Source organism: Antechinus flavipes, chromosome 3 (assembly GCF_016432865.1).
Source record: "Antechinus flavipes isolate AdamAnt ecotype Samford, QLD, Australia chromosome 3, AdamAnt_v2, whole genome shotgun sequence".
Classification (NCBI taxonomy): Eukaryota; Metazoa; Chordata; class Mammalia; order Dasyuromorphia; family Dasyuridae; genus Antechinus; species Antechinus flavipes.
In genome coordinates, this window is record NC_067400.1 from 592899138 (window position 1) to 592916660 (window position 17523).

The 17523-nt window shown below is 34.5% G+C and overlaps 1 protein-coding gene across 1 annotated transcript; it reads right to left on the reverse strand.

Annotated features, from left to right (window-relative positions):
• Positions 1–1477: 1477 nt before the first annotated feature.
• Positions 1478–15461, reverse strand: LOC127557531 (arylacetamide deacetylase-like 4). The gene is made up of 4 exons (XM_051990844.1): positions 15306–15461; positions 11860–12088; positions 5352–5415; positions 1478–4923 (listed from the first exon to the last, which is right to left on the reverse strand). Exons 1-4 carry the CDS (start codon positions 15459–15461, stop codon positions 4149–4151), a joined length of 1224 nt encoding a protein of 407 aa, XP_051846804.1. The 3' UTR covers positions 1478–4148.
• Positions 15462–17523: the final 2062 nt, after the last annotated feature.

The following is a 17523-nucleotide window of genomic DNA, read 5'->3' on the forward strand; positions in this document are numbered from 1 at the left end:
GGACTTAGCTCTTTTAAACAATTCAAGGCAATTTCTCAGACTTGAGATGGAAAATGTCATTCACATCCAGAGAGAGAACTATGAAGCCTGAATATGGATCAAAGCATATTTTCACCTTTTGTTGTTGTTTGCTTGGGTTTTTTTTTAATTTCTTGTGTTTTTTTTCCCTTTTTATCTGATTTTTTTTTTTTTGCAAAGCATGACAAATATGGAAATATGTTTAGAAGAATTGCACATGTTTAACCTATATTGGATTGTTTGCTGTCTTAGGGGGAAAAGAAGAAAAATTTTTGAACACAAGGTTTTGCAAAGGTGAAAGTTGAAAACGATCTTTACATGTATTTGGAAAAAATACTATTAATTTTTTTAATGAGATGTTGCACAAGAGAACTGTTTGGTTCTGCACACATATATCGTATCTAAGATATACTGTGCCATATTTAACATGTATAGGACTGCTTGCCATCTGGGGGAGGGAGTGGAGAGAGGGAGGGAAAAAGTCGGAACAAAAGTGAGTGCAAGGGATAATGTTGTAAAAAATTACCCAGGCATGGGTTCTGTGAATAAAAAGTTATAATTATGAAAAAAAAGAAAGAAAGAAAGAACAATCAAAAATAAATAAATAAATGAGATGTTTGCAAAGCTGAAATCAATAGACCTTGACAACAACTTAGATATGGAGAGGAAGAGAAAGAGAGGAATTCAGGATGACTCCCAGGTTGCAAGCTTAAGGGAACTAGGAGGATGGAGTCCCTCTAAGTACTAAGGAAGATAGGAGGTGGGGAAGGTTCAAGGGGAAAGATAATGAGTTCCATTTTAGATTCATTGACTTTAAGATATGTATTGAAAATCCAGTTTGACTGTGCATATCCTTTGATCCAGCAGTGCTACTACTGAGCTTATAACCCAAAGAGATACTAAAGAAGGGAAAGGGACCTGTATATGCCAAAATGTTTGTGGCAGCCCTGTTTGTAGTGGCTAGAAACTGGAAATTGAATGGATGCCCATCAATTGGAGAATGGCTGGGTAAATTGTGGTATATAAATGTTATGGAATATTATTGTTCTGTAAGGAATGACCAGCAGGATGAATACAGAGAGGCCTGGCGAGACTTACATGAACTGATGCTAAGTGAAATGAGCAGAACCAGGAGATTATTATACACTTCGAGAACAATATTGTATGAGGATGTATTCTGATGAAAGTGGATCTCTTTGACAAAGAGACCTGAGTTTCAATTGATAAATGATGGACAGAAGCAGCTACACCCAAAGAAAGAACACTGGGAAACGAATGTGAACTATTTGCATTTTTGTTTTTCTTCCCGGGTTATTTTCACCTTCTGAATCCAATTCTCCCTGTGCAACAAGAGAACTGTTAGGTTCTGCAAACATATATTGTATGTAGCATATATTGCAACATATCTAACATATATAGGACTTCTTGCCATCTAGGGGAGGGGATGGAGGGAGGGAGGGGAAAAATTGGAACAGAAGTGAGTGCAAGGGATAATGTTGTAAAAAAAATTACCCTGGCATGGATTCTGTCAATATAAAGTTATTATAAAATAAAATAAAATAGAAAAAAAAAGAAAATCCAGTTTGAGATATCTGAAGAGCAGTTCGATGTCACATGAAAGGTACCCAGAGGCTTTGGGGCAGGAAAGGTGGATTTGAGAATCACCAGTATATAGATGACAATTAAATTCACGGAAATTGATGAGGTCCCAAGTGAAGGTAGTATAGAAGAAAATAAGGGAACCCAGTACCAAACTCTGAGGGACATCTACAGTTAGAGGGAATATTCTAGAAAAGTATCCAGCAAAGGAGACAGAGAAGGGGCTTTCAGAGAGGTAGGAGGAAAATTGTATGGTTTTATACTTAAGTACTAGAAAAAATCAAATATTCACCACAAAGTTTTTATTTATTAGAAGTTACATTCTTCCACCCAAAAATCATCTCTTTATAACAAAGAATTAAAAAATACAGAGGAGCTATTCAGCAGCACTTTCCAGCATATCCCTGTCAGCTTGCTGCCATAATAATCTTTAAAGTCTGAGAGATGGCCTGTGACAATTAAAAATGTTCAATAGATATTCTGGGCAATTTAATCATTTTATAAATAGGAACTAAAGCTTATTAATAAAAGCAAAGTAATTTGACCTGCTTACTTAGACCAAAGACTCCTAATGGCAGTGAAGTCAAATTTTATATGCCCTTTGAATAATAGGCCTTCCTGAGGGATAGCAATAAATTTGAATTGATTAACACAATGGGAGGTGTGGGCTGTATAAAAATGAAGATCTTGGGGACTGTGACTTAGGTTACTCAAATACTGGTCAGAAACATTAATTTACCATCACCTGTTTTGATGATAAGGAAGTAAACCTTTCCTCAGACTTGTTTGAGCAACACAATGAGTATTCCTGGTCATTTCACAAGCCTCAACTTAGAATTTCTTTTACTGTCTGATTACATCTTAACCTCGATAAATCTTTTAAGGGTTTTCTGGTTTCTAGATAAGGACATAAAAAAAGGGGGAAACCCTTGGTCCTAATACAATAATCAAATACAAGAAAGACATAATTAACTTCTTATAGGCCAAATGACCATCCTTTTGTTTAAATGCTGTCATTATTAATAAAACATCTTAATTATCCCAAAATTATGTCTCTCTCAAACCTTTTTAGTCATTACAATGCCTGGCACATAATAAAGTAAGAACTTAATAAATGTTTATGAGAGAATGATAATAGAATATCTGGATCAAATAACTTGGACATTTTAGTTGCGTTGCATAAAATTCCTGATTGTTTTCAGCCTAATTAGATCAATTCACAGCTTTATCAATATGTATGTATTATGTGCCCCTCCAATATTGACTATTACCATTGTCTGTTATTCTTTCTCATTTGTTGGTTGTAATTTGATGCATTAAAGTTGTTTTGATTCACATTTTCCTTATTATTAATGATTTGGAGCAGCCTTTCATATGGTGATTAATAGCTTGCAATTCTTCCTTAGGAAAGGAAAAATTTAATCTTCTGGTTAGTTTGCAGATATAAATAATCATTGTCGGGGAAGATGAAAACTGAGCTGAATTTCAACAAAAATTATTGCATACTTGGTTTATGGGACTTAAACAAGAATATTATAAATTAGGACAGACAATTAATTACTTCTTTCATTTGAAACTTCAAATCTTTGGTATCTTTGATAGTTGTGAAAGCCATTAAAATATCTTAATAAAATTACGTTAGAATCATGTACTTATATATGTATCAATCTATCAATCTAATTTATACATACATGTTTCTGTATGCCTATGTATATATACATATATGTTTATGTATATGGATAAAGATTGGACTGAGAATTTTAGAAGTTCTCTGTGAGTATTTCCTAACCTTTATCATTTAAAAACTTAGAAAGTTGCCTAGAGGGGAGCATTTGGGTGGCACATTGGATAAAGCCCTGACCCTGAAATCAGGAGGAACTGACTTCAAATCTGGCCTCAGACACTTAATAGCTATGTAACCCTGGATAAGTCACTTGGCCAAAAAAAAAAGAAAAAAAGTTGCCTTGCACACTGATTCAGTGATTTGCCCAGGGTCCTATAAGGAGTATGTGTCAGAGACAGGACTTAAATTCTGGCTTTTCTGGCTCCGGGCCACTTCTCTAGACCCTGAGGATACAAAGAATTAAATTGTCCCCACTGACCAAGAGCTTCATCTTTTCAGTTCCCCATTTGGGCACAAAGAAGCCACTAAAAGTCACAGACAGCCTGTAGGACTTTCCTAGGCTACCAGAGACACCCAGAGGCTTCATCACCCTGGCACTATCCATGCCTTTTTCTAGGCTGATTTTATCTCAGGCACATGCCAATATAGACTTAAAAAAGATGATGACGATTTCCAGCCTAGTCTTCCCACTGCCCATTGCTTGTCTATGGACAAGCACTTTTTCAGTCTTTCTTCACTCTTCCATGAATCTCCTGTGTCTAACACAGGACTAAATTCCCAATCTCTTCCCTGTCAGCCGCAGAACTTGCCCTATCTCCTAAATCAATAAAATGAAACCCAACAGTGAACCTAACTTTAAATAGAGTCCATACTTGCCAGTCTTTCTTTAAAATCTTTGGAGTGGGATTCACAGGTTCTTTATAAAATGGACAATGATATTCAGAATTTTTAAGGAGCAGGGGAAGCAAAAGTACTTTTTGTCAAAGGTGAGAAGTACTCCATGAAAACCATCTTCAATGTGGTGCCAGCTCACGGGCACCCCCTGATCCTCCAGCCTCTTCTTGTACAACAGGGTATCATCCCGTAAGATATCAAACTCACAGCTCACAAGCAGGGTTTGAGGGAGTTGGGCAATGATGTCATCATCAGCAGTTAGGGGTGAACTGATTGTGTTTAACAGCTGTTTGCTTTCCATGTAAACTTCTTCATTAAAAGGGCTAAATGACATGGGCTGGTAGCCTCTCTCTTTAAACCTCTTCGGAATGTTGTCTGCATTTATCATTTCCTCACACTTCTTCCGCATCTCAGGGGACAGATGGGCACCATTCAGAATAGCGGTTTTCCAAGATAAGGGGATATCAAAATATTGGAATATGCAGAAAATGGCAACATCCCGGGTGAGGAATAAAACATTTTTGTACTGCTGATACGAAGGTAGCTGGAAATTAAATCCCTGGAGATAGGGGTAGATCAAAATCTGTGCTCGTATCTTGGGGAGATCTGATTGGCTCATGACAGTTTGGCAAATAGTAGCTGTGACTGCCCCTCCAGAACTGTCTCCACATAGGATGATATGAAAAGGATCAACGCTATAGGTTTCCAGGGTTTTCAGAAAGTGGATGAAAGCAGCTATGCAGTCATTCAATGCAGAAGGGTGCCTATGCTCTGGAGCCAAACGGTAACTAAGGAGGCATGAAAAAACATGTCTTATGACTGACACAAAGGATTAAAGGGCTAACAAATCAATATAATTCATGTTCTGATGGCCCCCTTAAATGTTCTACTTCTGCACAGGAATTATGGGATATGAGAGCTGAATGTACCTCAAAAACTATCTAATCCAGAGTCTCTTAACTGGTTCCACAGAGCTGCATGGATAGAACTTGAATGGGGAATTTTTTTTAAATTCATAAAGTAAAATACATTGAATTACAAATGAAATGAATTATTATGAAATATAGTTATCATTTTTTTAAAAGAACCCTTAATCTAGAAAAAGAGATTCCCTTTTTGATTACTCTCAGGTCCTCCTCTCTTCTTCCTCCATTTCCTAAACAACCTATCAACCTGACTACTTCTTCCCTTCTTCCTCACTTTTTCCCTTACTTACCCAACTGACAGAACCACTGAGTCAGTTTCTCTGGACAAGAAGCAGCACAGACTATTGTAGTCATCTGGAAGATAAGGAATTTTCATTAATAGAGTGGAGTTAGTTTTTCTCTACTACCCATTGTTGTTTCTCCCACACTTTTCATTCTGCAACCCTAGATATAGAGCAGATATTAAATGATATATACATCATTTGTAAAACATATTTAACTCAATCTCATAAATTTGTTTCATTTTTTCGCATAATCTCTCTGTTGATAATTCTATCCCTCTTCATCTGTCATGTTTCTTTAAAATGATATTTCCTGGCTGGCTATGCCTACATGCTCTCAGAATATCCAGATAAAACATAATCAGTTTTAGGCAACTGATTTTTATAAAAAGTTGATTGGTTGTGTGGTCTTTGTGAAAAAGAAAATCTATTCATTGATTTAACTAGTTTTTCTCTTTTTCACTAGTTGGTGTGGAAACTTCAGGTTTTAAGGCCTTAAAGGGAAGATTATGGTTTTTTCATCATACTCAGAAGATTGATCACACCAGCACATGACTAAGGTCGCTGCCTAAATGACTTTACATAAAAATAAGGTAAGGAGAACAGGAACATGAAAGAACTTACTTGTTCTGCTATTAGTTCTTTTTTTGTGTGTATATATTTCTTTTTTCTTAACTTTTTTATTTATTTTAAACTTAAATAGAAAATAGAAAAACAAAAAATTGTTATGTGCGATATAATATAGATATAATGAAAAGCAATAAATTTCATTTCAAGAAAGTCTATATGAAACATTGTATTCAAGAAAGTCTATATGAAACATATTTTCTTTGCTTTCTTGTAGGATTTTGTTTATTCTCCACTGTGTACTTTTTACTGTATTTTCTTTTTCCCCTTCCTCACCTATTATCTCCAAGAAGGCTATAAACAAATACATACATACCTATATATACCTACATGTACAGGCACACATATACATATAAATATCTATAATCATATATGTATGTACATATATACATTCATATGCCTCTGTAAGACCATAATGTATTTATTTTTTTCTCTCTTTCTCTAAAAGTGGATAACATCTTCCTTCATAAGTCTAAGTCTTTCCATATTTCTCTAAATCTATCAATTCCTCATTTTCTGCATCACAGCAATATTCCAATCTTCTGCAATCTAGTTATTTTCAATGATCTAAAATAATACTGATTCATATGATTGAAACATAATGGTTTCCCAGTTTTTCCTTTTGATTAACTCTACTTTAGCTTTAATTTTGAGATCATGATTACTACCCGTGCTATTTTTATAATAAATTTTACTTCTGATCTTTATGTTTGTGTGTCTATCTTATTTACTATAATTCCCGACTCTTCTCCTTTACCTCTATCAATTATTTTGCCCTTCTATTACTTATCCTATCCATCCCTTTAAGGATTGCTTCCTTAAATTCTCCCATCCTCCCCCTATCCTTCTTTATCCCATTCCTGTTAATCTATATACTCTTTTATACCCCCACCCTATCCTATTCCCTTATGCTCTTATTTCTTTATACATTTGGAAGATTTTTATTCCCTTCTAAATGTATATGTTGTTCTCTCTTTAACCCTGATCTGAAGAATAGGGTTTCTTCTAAAATCCCCTCCCTTATCCTCTCCCCCTTCCCTAATCCTTTCTCCTCTTTGTTTTTTTCTGAATTTAGAAGACTTTCATACACTTTTATTATGTGTATATATATATATTTCCTCTTTAACCCATTCCTGATGAGTGTAGCATTCCAGAACTACCAGCCCTCCTCTTCATTTAATTCCTCTGTCAATTTTTCCTTTCATATCTCATGTGTATAAGATAATTATTCTTTTTACTTTTTCCTAAACTGAATTGCTTTTTTAGAATCACATCATACTTAGCTCTACTCCATTGGTAATGACAATCTTAGACATGTGATTTATATTTCCATATATAAAACATAGAGAGTTTGTCCTTATTGAATCACTTAACTATTAGTCTTTGGCATTTACCATATATTTCTCTCGAATGTCGAATTTTCTATAAAGTTCAGGACTTTTTGAAACAAAATTTTGAAAGCCTAGCAATTATTTGAATGTCCGTTTTTTAAAATTCAAAATTATGCTTTAAGTTTGCTGAGTATGATATTTTCAGTTGTAACCCCAGTTCTTTTACTCTTCCATATATAGTGTTCTAAGACTTGTGGTCATTTTATGTCACTGCTGCTATATCTTGTGTGAGTCTAATTGGGGCTCCACCATATTAAAATTTTTTTTTCTTGTTGCTTGTAACATTTTCTCCATGACTGGAGGTCTCAGAATTTGACTATGATTTTCCTTATAGGATGTCTTTCAGGTGGTGATCAGCATTTTTTTTCTATTTACACTATACCCTTCTTGTTCTCATACTTCAGGACAATTTTCTTTAATTATTTCTTGTATTATTGTGTCAAGTTTCTTTTTTTTTAAATCATAACTTTCAGGTAGACCAGTTATTCTTTTTTTCCCTTGATCTGTTCTCTAGACCAATTGTTTTTCTTGTGAGATGTTTTTCATTCTCTTCTATTTTTCATTCTTTATATTTTGTTTTATTATTTCTTTATCTCTTATAATCTTGCTAACTTCTTTTTGCCTAATACTAGTTTTTTAGGAGTCTTCCTTAAGATTTTGCACCTCCTTTTCTAGTTGCTTGACTTTCTATTCATTATCTTCTTGTTTTTCTTGGATTTTTTTTTTTTAGTTTTTTCTCAGTCTCTCTCATTTAATTTTTAATGTCTTTTTTGAATTCCTCTATGAATTTTGTTAGGGCAGGTGACCATTTAATGTTACTCTTTGGGGTAGAAAAGGTTTTTTTTTTTTTTTTGCTTCAGTATCCTCTGAAAATGCACTTTGGCCTTCTCTATTTCCATAGTAACTTTATATACTTAGGTTCTTTTTTTTTTTTTTTTTTTTTTTTTGCTTACTCATTTTTTAAAATTAGGAGCTTGTAAGTGCAATTATATGTAGTTTTGAAATGTGGGGGGTATTGCCTCTGCCCTCAGGTTCTCCTTAACTTCTCCCCTCTAGCTTGGAATTGAAACCAAGAATTTTGCTCTCTTGGCAACACAGTCCATGTCCCACTGACTGCACTTACTGGATGTGTGCTGATTCCTTTGTGGCCTGTGTCTAGCCAGCACAATTGGATCTTATGTCCCTTATCAGCAGAGGTTGCCTCAATTTTCCCCAACTCAGGCACCCATCTTCTTACACTGTCCAGGAAATGAAAATTCCTATGGCTGGGTCCAAAATGATCTCCCAGTCCAGCTAGTTCCAGTACTCACCACTTCCTCTTTCAGAGGAGTTAGCCTGGATGTGTTTACATATTCCATGAGCCAAGCCTTCAACCTGGCAGTTTTCTTCAGATCTTCTCCATTTGTACTAGGAGAAACATTGTTCCACCCCAATTCTTGTTTATTTTTCCCTGCTCTATGTTCACCCTTAGGTTCTATTTTGTCTTGTTTGTGGAGGATATGTGGAGAGTTTGGAGTTTTCTGACCTATTCTACTATATTCCCAGAATCCTCTCTGCTACTAGTCTTTTGTGCTCAGATCTCAAAGCTAGTATATATATTTTTGCCCTTTTGGAAATGCTAATCTCTCAAATTATTACTTGCCTTGGGTAAATGGCTAAGAATGCTAATACTGTCTAATTACTTTCTCTTTGGTTTCCATGGAGGAAAGTGGCTTTCAGGAAATGTAGAAAGTATAAATGGGAAAAATTAATGATTATAAATTTATAGGAAGGGATTTACAGAGGCCCCCTTCTATAAAATATTGGAATAAATTAGATTATCTCTAAAGTCCTTTCCACCGCTAAATCTTATTAGAATGCTGTAAATTTTAAAATGAGAAGGTTAGTACAGTTGATACTTAAGGACTTTTCTAATCCCATGAGTCTTAGGCAAAGATAAATAGAAAAATAGAAATAAAGAAAAAAAAATGAGGGAGGAAAGAAGGAAGGAAGGAAAGAAAGAAAGAAGATAAATATTGAGTAGGAGAAGGATATAATCCAAATTACATTTCATTCAAATCTAAAGTAGAATAGTGGCTGGGTCAGTAGAGAGAAAGTCTAAGAGATGTGAAAGTAGAATCCAAGATTTGGCAATTGATTGGAAATTTGGAAGAGGGGTGAATTTGTGGAATAAAATAATGTAATATCTATAAACAAAATCACAGACCATTCATATCTGCTTATCCTGTGAGGGGAGGAGGAAACAGAAAGGGGAATACCTTTTACTTACTAATCATTGTTCTTAAGTATAGAACTTCTGCTCTGAAGGGGCCTATGATAGCTTTGAAGTGATCTTTGGATAAGGAGGAGAAAACAGAATTTTTCTCTTTTTTAAATTAAAGCTTTTCATCTTCAAAACACATGCATAGATAGTTTTCAACATTCACTCTTGTAAAACTTAGTGTTCCAAATTTTTTTCTCCTTCCCTTTCCCCCACTGCCTCCCCAGATGGCAAATAATCCAAAATATGTTAAATGTGTAATTCTTCTATATATTTTTTTTACAATTATCATGCTGCACAAGAAAAAATTAGATCAAAAAGGGGGAAAATGAGAAAGAAAACAAAATGCAAGCAAATAACAAAAAAGGTAAAAATACTATTTTGTGATCCACACTCAGTTCCAACAGTCTTCTCTCTGGATGCAGATGGCTCTCTTTATTGCATGACCATTGAAACTGTCCTGAATTATCTCATTGTTGAAAAGAGCCACGTCCATCAGAATTGATCATCGTATCATCTTGCTGTTGCCGTGTACAATGTTCTCCTGGTTCTATTCACTTCACTCAGCATCAGTTCATATAAGTCTCTCTAGACCTCTCTGAAATCATCCTGCTGATTATTTTTTATAGACCAATAAAACAAAATTTTTTTCTATGGCACCTGCGCAAATTCTGTGGGTAGTCCTTAGTTTAGATTTTTATTTCCCTGAAGGATTAGTGACAGTCTGAGAAAAATATGATTGAAAGGAGACCTATCAATTGCAAAATGACTGAACATATTGTGGTATATTATTAGAATAAAATACTGTTGTGCTATAAAAAATTGACAAGCAGGATATCTTCAGACAAACCTGGAGTTACATGAACTAATATAAAGTGAAATGAATCCAATCAGAATACTGTACACAGAAACAACAATATTGAATAATGATAAAGTCACTTCCAGAGAAAGAACTCATGGAGTCTGGATACAGATTGAATGCTATTTTTAAAAAACTTTATTATTCTTAGTGCTTGGAATTATTTATTTGTTTTTTTGTTTTGAGTATGGTTTTGGTTTTTGGTCTGTTTTCTTTTGCAACTTGGCTAATGTGGAAATGTTTTTTGGGGTTTTGTTTTTTGTTTTTTAAATAATAGTTTTTTATTTTCAAAATACATGCAAAGATAGTTTTCAATAATCACCCTTGCAAAACCTTGTGTTTCAAATTTTTGTCCTTCCCTTCCTCCATGTCCTTCTCCTAGATACCAAGTAATCTAATATACATTAAACATATGTAATTCTTCTATACATAATTCCACATTTATCTTGCTGCACAAGAAAAATCAGATCAAAAAAAAAAAAAGAAATGAGAAAGAAAAAAAAAGCAAATAAACAACAACAAAAAAGGTGAAAATACTGTTATGATTGTGGAAACCCATTTTGCCTGAGTACTGATGTATTTTGATTATGATTGTGTTGACCAACTCTTCCTAATCTGTAGCACACCAGGCTTTTCTATCCTCTTGAAGTCTGTTCAAGTTCATAGTCATTGTTTTCATGACACTCTCTATTCATCTTATCCTCTGCCATCAGACTATCACTGAAAGGTCAAATACTAAAGCTGAAGCTTAACTACTTTGGCCACATAATGAGAAGATAGGACACATTAGAAAAGGCTCTGATGTTGGAAATAAATGCAGTCAAAAGGAGAAGGCAATGGCCCAGCATAAGATGGATAGATAATATCATAGAAGCGACAAATATGACAGAATTCAGGAGATAATAGAAGAGAAAGTCTTGCTTTGCTGTAGTTCATGGGATCACAAAGAGTCAGATATGACTGGACAACTGAACAACAGTAACAAATTTCAAACCATGTTGGAATCTAGAGGTAAAGGGAAAAATAAAGAAAAGTCTCCTGCAAATGGTAGATTTTTAACTGAGTCTTGAAGGAAGCCAGGGAAATTTAAGAAGTAGAGGTTAGAAGTGAGAGCATTCCAGCTATTCCCATAGCTGGCCAGGCATTAGCCAGGCATTAAGGTTTGGTTAGAGCAATCAACATATCAAGTCAAGTGTTTTAAGAATTCTTTAGGGTTTTAAAAAGCATTAGCTTTTTTCATCCACCTTTTATATGATCACTTGAAAAAAATTACCATTTAATACTTCCCATAACATCACGCTACCCACAGTATAAACAGGGTAATGGGGCAATACCTTGGTGGAACTGATCTTTTAAAAAGTGAAGGGAAATTTATCTTACCTAGACTCCCAATTACCACACCACCTCCATGGAAGAAAATAATTCCTTTCCGGAGACTTGTAGATGCTGCCTTTGGTTGATACAATCTCACGGGTATTGTCCCAAAGCATAAGTTTTTTACTACAACCTTTGGATCCTTCTTGATTGGTGTCAGTAAAAAGTAAAAAAACAATAAAACACGAATACATTTTGGCACTGAGCAGATTCCCAGCTTCTCACAGATCTTTCCCTATTAGAAGAAAGAGAAAGACAGTTAAAAGAATCAGGTTTCAGGCATTGGTAGATCATTTTGGCAAATTGTAATCAGTTCATTCTAATGGTTCTGATACTTTAATGGTATCTTTTTGTATGTTTGAAACTGTTTTTCCAATTTTAGTGACTGTTTTTCACAGATCCATCCACACACCCTCATTCTATATCTTATTTTTAATATATCACATTTTTGCCAAATGATTAGCTGGGGTAGTTGAGAAATGAGGGAAATATTTGTGTATCTCATCTTACTATATATATTTTTTCATTGAAGTTCCATTATAAAAATTAATTACTGTAATTGTTTAAATGAGACTGTAATTGTTTAAAGGAGATTGTAATTGTTTAAATTACTTGAAGTTAACATTGGTGAAAATAAACTGATTTGAGGCTTTAGATGGCAAAATTAAATCACCTCAACCTCTTAGGAGTACCCCTTGAATCCTGATGGACATATATAGTCTTGCTTTGGTGTACCTGATTTGTTCATTTGAACAACAGTTGGGATAAAGATACCCAGATTTAATACAGGTTACATTTGAGGCCTCATATAGGATAAAATTATACTCTTCATATTTGTGGGGATCCCCTGGAGAAATTCTTAATTTTAGACTTTCATAAATGTATACCTTAGCTTTGGAGATTCAGTAAAGAAAACTTGGCAGGTTTGTTTGTTTTTATTTGTTTGTTTTCACTTTCTCTCTCTTGTCTTTTAACCTATAAATTATACACACTCTCTCTCTTCCTCTCTGTCTCTGTCTCTGTATCTCCCTCCCTCTTTCTCTCTTAAATATGTGTTTTACAAATAAAACAATTTCTTTCAAGGTAACTTTTGTATTTTTGGTATGTTTAATTACTGATAGCTGCAATATCACAGAATTTTTGAAAAGCAGAGATTTCGTAGCTTTAGAATGCGAAGTCCAGCTAACAAATGTTTCTGTATTCATTCTGCTTTTAAACAGGCCTTGAATGTTTGTTATATTTTGATATCCTGTTGTTGTTTTTGTTGTTTGTCCTTCTCAAAGAAAACTCTGACCATTGAATGTGGATTACAACATGGTATTTTCATCTTTTTGCTTGCTTGTTTTTTTTCTTTCTCATCTTTTTTACTTTTTAATCTGATTTTTCTTATGAAGCATGATAAACGTGGAGGTGTGTTTGGAGGAAATGCACATGTTTGACCTGTATTAATGAGAAATTTTTAAAAAACCTACTATTATTATGAGAGAAAGAAAGAGAGAACCCTGACATCAAGGAAGTGATGCTATAACATGTGAGTAAATTGGACTGAAGTGAGGGGGAGGGATGTACAAAATCACCTGCCTCACTTTCCTCTATAGAGCAATCTGGGTCTAGTGTTAAAATAGAGATCAGAATGATTGGAAATGGCTCTAGATGTAGTGAGAGAACCTTGGCCTTTTTAAGCTAACTCTTTAATGAGGTCTCAGTTTGACTGAGGAAACCACCCTTCCAAAGATTAAGAGTAGATAAGAATTGAGATAAAAGAACTGTCTCTTTTATCTAGTCACAAAACAAAAAACAATCCAATATGGGAGGGGAAGACTCTTCGGGTTTCTGGCACAAATAAAAAGAATTAGTATTTACTTTCATTCTGCATCAATCAGGGACCAAATGATGACCAACTGGGGGTTAGCCTGGAATCTACTTTTGGTCAGTCACTGTTAGCAGAAGTGACTTGAATTTAAGACTTGATCCTTACGAAAGAAATCTAGATGATAAATTCCAAACATTTACATTCCTTTGGGCAGAGTACCAGCAGGTAAGGGTACACTATCCATAGCCACCTAATTGTCATCTACCCCTAAAAAGGGGATTGAACAATTAAATCTGACTTAGTAGGCTGGCAGTCCAACCTTATCTTACAGATTGGCCCATTAAAAAAAAAAAAAAAAAGCAATCTAGCTCATAAACCCCAAAATATCTTGTCAGATTTAAGCAATCAAATTTTATATTCCTTTGGACAGAGCTGAACCCAGATAACTCCAGAAGAGAGAGTAATGAATTTTTGAGAATGAAGGACAAAAATATCAAATAGTATATTAATATATTTAACATTTAGCATATATTAACACATAGAATGAAACCATTTAAAATACCTATTAGGGTTTTAGCATTGTCCTAAGCACATTGGAAGTATGACTTTAATCTGGAAATTCAAGTGAGAAGTATTTTCCTTTTTACACATCCATTCTATTTTATTGATTCCAGTGTAAATTGGACTTTATGATCATTTTCACTATGGTCTTGCAAGGGCCTTTAGAAATAATGTTTAAAGTGAAGAAAGGCTTTTCCTTGAGTATGAGGAGAATGGCCCAAGAAGAAACTGATTTTCAAAGTGATGACAATGTGATTTTCCTAGAAATGTTCAAGTGACCAACATTAGAAAAGCATATAGACCTTTGACCAGACTTAAAATGGACTTTAGATACCTCATCAATGTTGCACTGATATTAATGCTTAGGAATCAACATGTTGAAAAATGTAAATTATTCATCACAAACTACATGTAAATGCATGGGGAAAAAAATAGGTAGAACTCAATTAAATCTGACTTAGTAGGCTGGAAGTCCAATCTGAACAGCCTGAAATAGCTATAGACCTTACAACAAGGGAGAGAAAGGAGGCAACATATACAAGCAAGGCAAATTATTACCATCTCCCTTCATAGCTCTGCAGAAAATTGCCCACCACTGAGGAGATCTTGGGTAACCTCACCCTGCTGTATCCAATCAGAAAGCCAAGGTATGATGTCAAACCCCCAAGGTTAAATTTCCCCTATAAATCTATCCATGGCCTATGCCATCTTTGCTAAATCCATTTTGGGTAAGCCCACCATGTGGTCTACCCCATGTATCCTTCCTCATCCCTTCCCCCATGCCTCATGGTGTCTTTCTCCTTATCACTGATTAACTCTTTTAGAATGCTAAATTCCTCTTTGGATTTAGTCTGCCACTTGAGGGCATAATCTTACCTCAAATCTATTCCATATTTACCACTTCTGGTGTCTATTTTATCTCTTCATTTTGTCTGTAATCGCTTCTCAAAAATACATGTGTCATTTGGCAAAGAGAAAGCCATTGTAAATTGTTCACATATGAATTGTTACCAAACCCCGAGGTGCCAAACCTCATCATTTACTGTTTACATTTTTATCTCATCCCTATCTTGCTCACAACTACCACTGCCAGCCGCAGAGCAACTGCTAAGTTGTCCTGTAAATTGCAATTGTTCCAGAGAATGGCTCTCTGTTTAAGACCTCTGGGAATGATGGTACCCTCTGGACCACAGGTCCTGCTTTTCTCATGCTCATGCCCATTCTTCAAAGCCATCATCCTGGGAAGAAGCCCTTAGGTAGACACAGCCTAATGACTAGAATTGCCGGTAGTGCAGCTACAGATAAAGACTTAGAAAAGAAAGTAATTCCACCAAAATCCTTAGTCCTATCACATGGTCAACATCAGACACTGATAAGACTTAAACATGAAGATCCATGTTACTATATACTTGGTCCCTGTACCCCAGGAACCAGGATACCTTTCCATATGAACTGCTCCTGAGATCTTCCATATCTGATGGCTTCTTGATTAGAATGTGAACTCTTTGAGAAGTGAAGCTGTCTTTTCTACTTGTACCCTGAGTGTTTAGCACTATACTTTGTACATATTAAGTGTTTAATAAATGCTTTTTCAATTTTTCATTCCCATTGTCCCTGCTTTCCTAAGGATCAAGTTCAACTGTTAATGTCCCTTTCCATCCCAATGATTATACATTCTACCCAGCATGAGAGGGTATGCTGAGGTAACTCCAGATCTCTCCCCTATCTCTGCCCCTTTTGTTTATGATTAGAGAGTCTATATGGATTTATTTACTCAAATTCTTGGCTCCTGCTGTCCCCACCCATTGAAAAACAACTCTTACTTCCCATTACTACCATATTTTGAAGCAGTTTACTTATAAACATGCTATAAGTGCATAGAATTCTTTAACATAATAAGAGAAGAAAACAGAATGAACCCAAATATATTAAATTCTCAGTGAAGACTGTATACCTGCAGGTTAAGCAGCCAAAAATCAAACAAAACAAAAACCCCTTTGGTCTATAAGCAAATCAAAACCCCAGGAGTTAAGAGATAAACAGTTTAGGTGCTCAGATACAACTCTTCCCCCTTGTCCATAGGAAATTCAGAGCCATAACTTATTCTTTCCTCATTACTTTCATAATTTATGACATAGAACTATTTGAGTAGCAAATATTATTTTATTTAATCCTCAGAATAATTGTATAAAATTGGCACCATTAATTTTTTTTCTTCTCATTGCTAAAGCTAATATTTCTAATACGATATTGAATAGTTATGGTGATAGTCGGTAACCTTGTTTCACCCCTGATCTTATTGAGAATGTCTCTAGTTTGTCCCCATTACATATGATGCTTGCTGATGGTTTTAAATAGATGCTACTGATCATTTTAAGAAAAACTCCATTTATTCCTATGCCCTCTAGTGCTTTTTAATAGGAATGAGTGTTGGATTTTGTCAAATGCTTTTATTGCATCTATTGAGATAATCATATAATTTCTGTTAGTTTGGTTATTAATATAGTCAATTATGCTAATAGTTTTTCTAGTATTGAACCAGCCCTGAATTTCTGTTATAAATCCTACTTGGTCATGGTATATTATCCTGGAGATAATTTGCTGTAATCTCTTTGCTAATATTTTTTTTTTAGGTTTTTGCATCAATATTCCTTAGGGAACTTGGTCTATAATTTTCTTTCTGTTTTGACCCTACCTGGTTTTAGTATCAACACCATATCTGTGTCATAAAAGGAGTTTGGTATTATGCCTTCTTTTCCTATTTTTCCAAAAAGTTTTCATAATATTGGAATTAATTGTTCTTTAAAAGTTAAGTAGAATTCACTTGTAAATCTTTCTGGCCCTGGAGATTTTTTCCTTAGGGAGTTGTTTAATAGCTTGTTCAATGTCTTTTTCTAAAATGAGAGTATTTAAACAATTTATTTTCTCCTCTGTCAATCTGGACAATTTATATTTTTGTAAGTATTCATCCATTTCACTTAGATTATCAAATTTATTGACATATAGTTGGGCAAAATAGCTCCTGCTTATTGTTCTAATTTCCTCTTAATTTTTGATACTAGCAATTTTATTTTCTTCTTTCCTTTTTTCCAATCAAATTAACTAAAAATTTATCTATTTTGTTGTTGTTTTTTTCATAAAATTGACTCTTGGTTTTGTTTATTAGTTCTGCAGTTTTCCTACTTTCAATTTTGTTAATCTCCCTTTATTTTCAGAATTTCAAATTTGGTATTTAATTGGGAGGTTTTAATTTGTTCCTTTTCTAGGTTTTTAAATTGCATGCCTAATTCATTGAT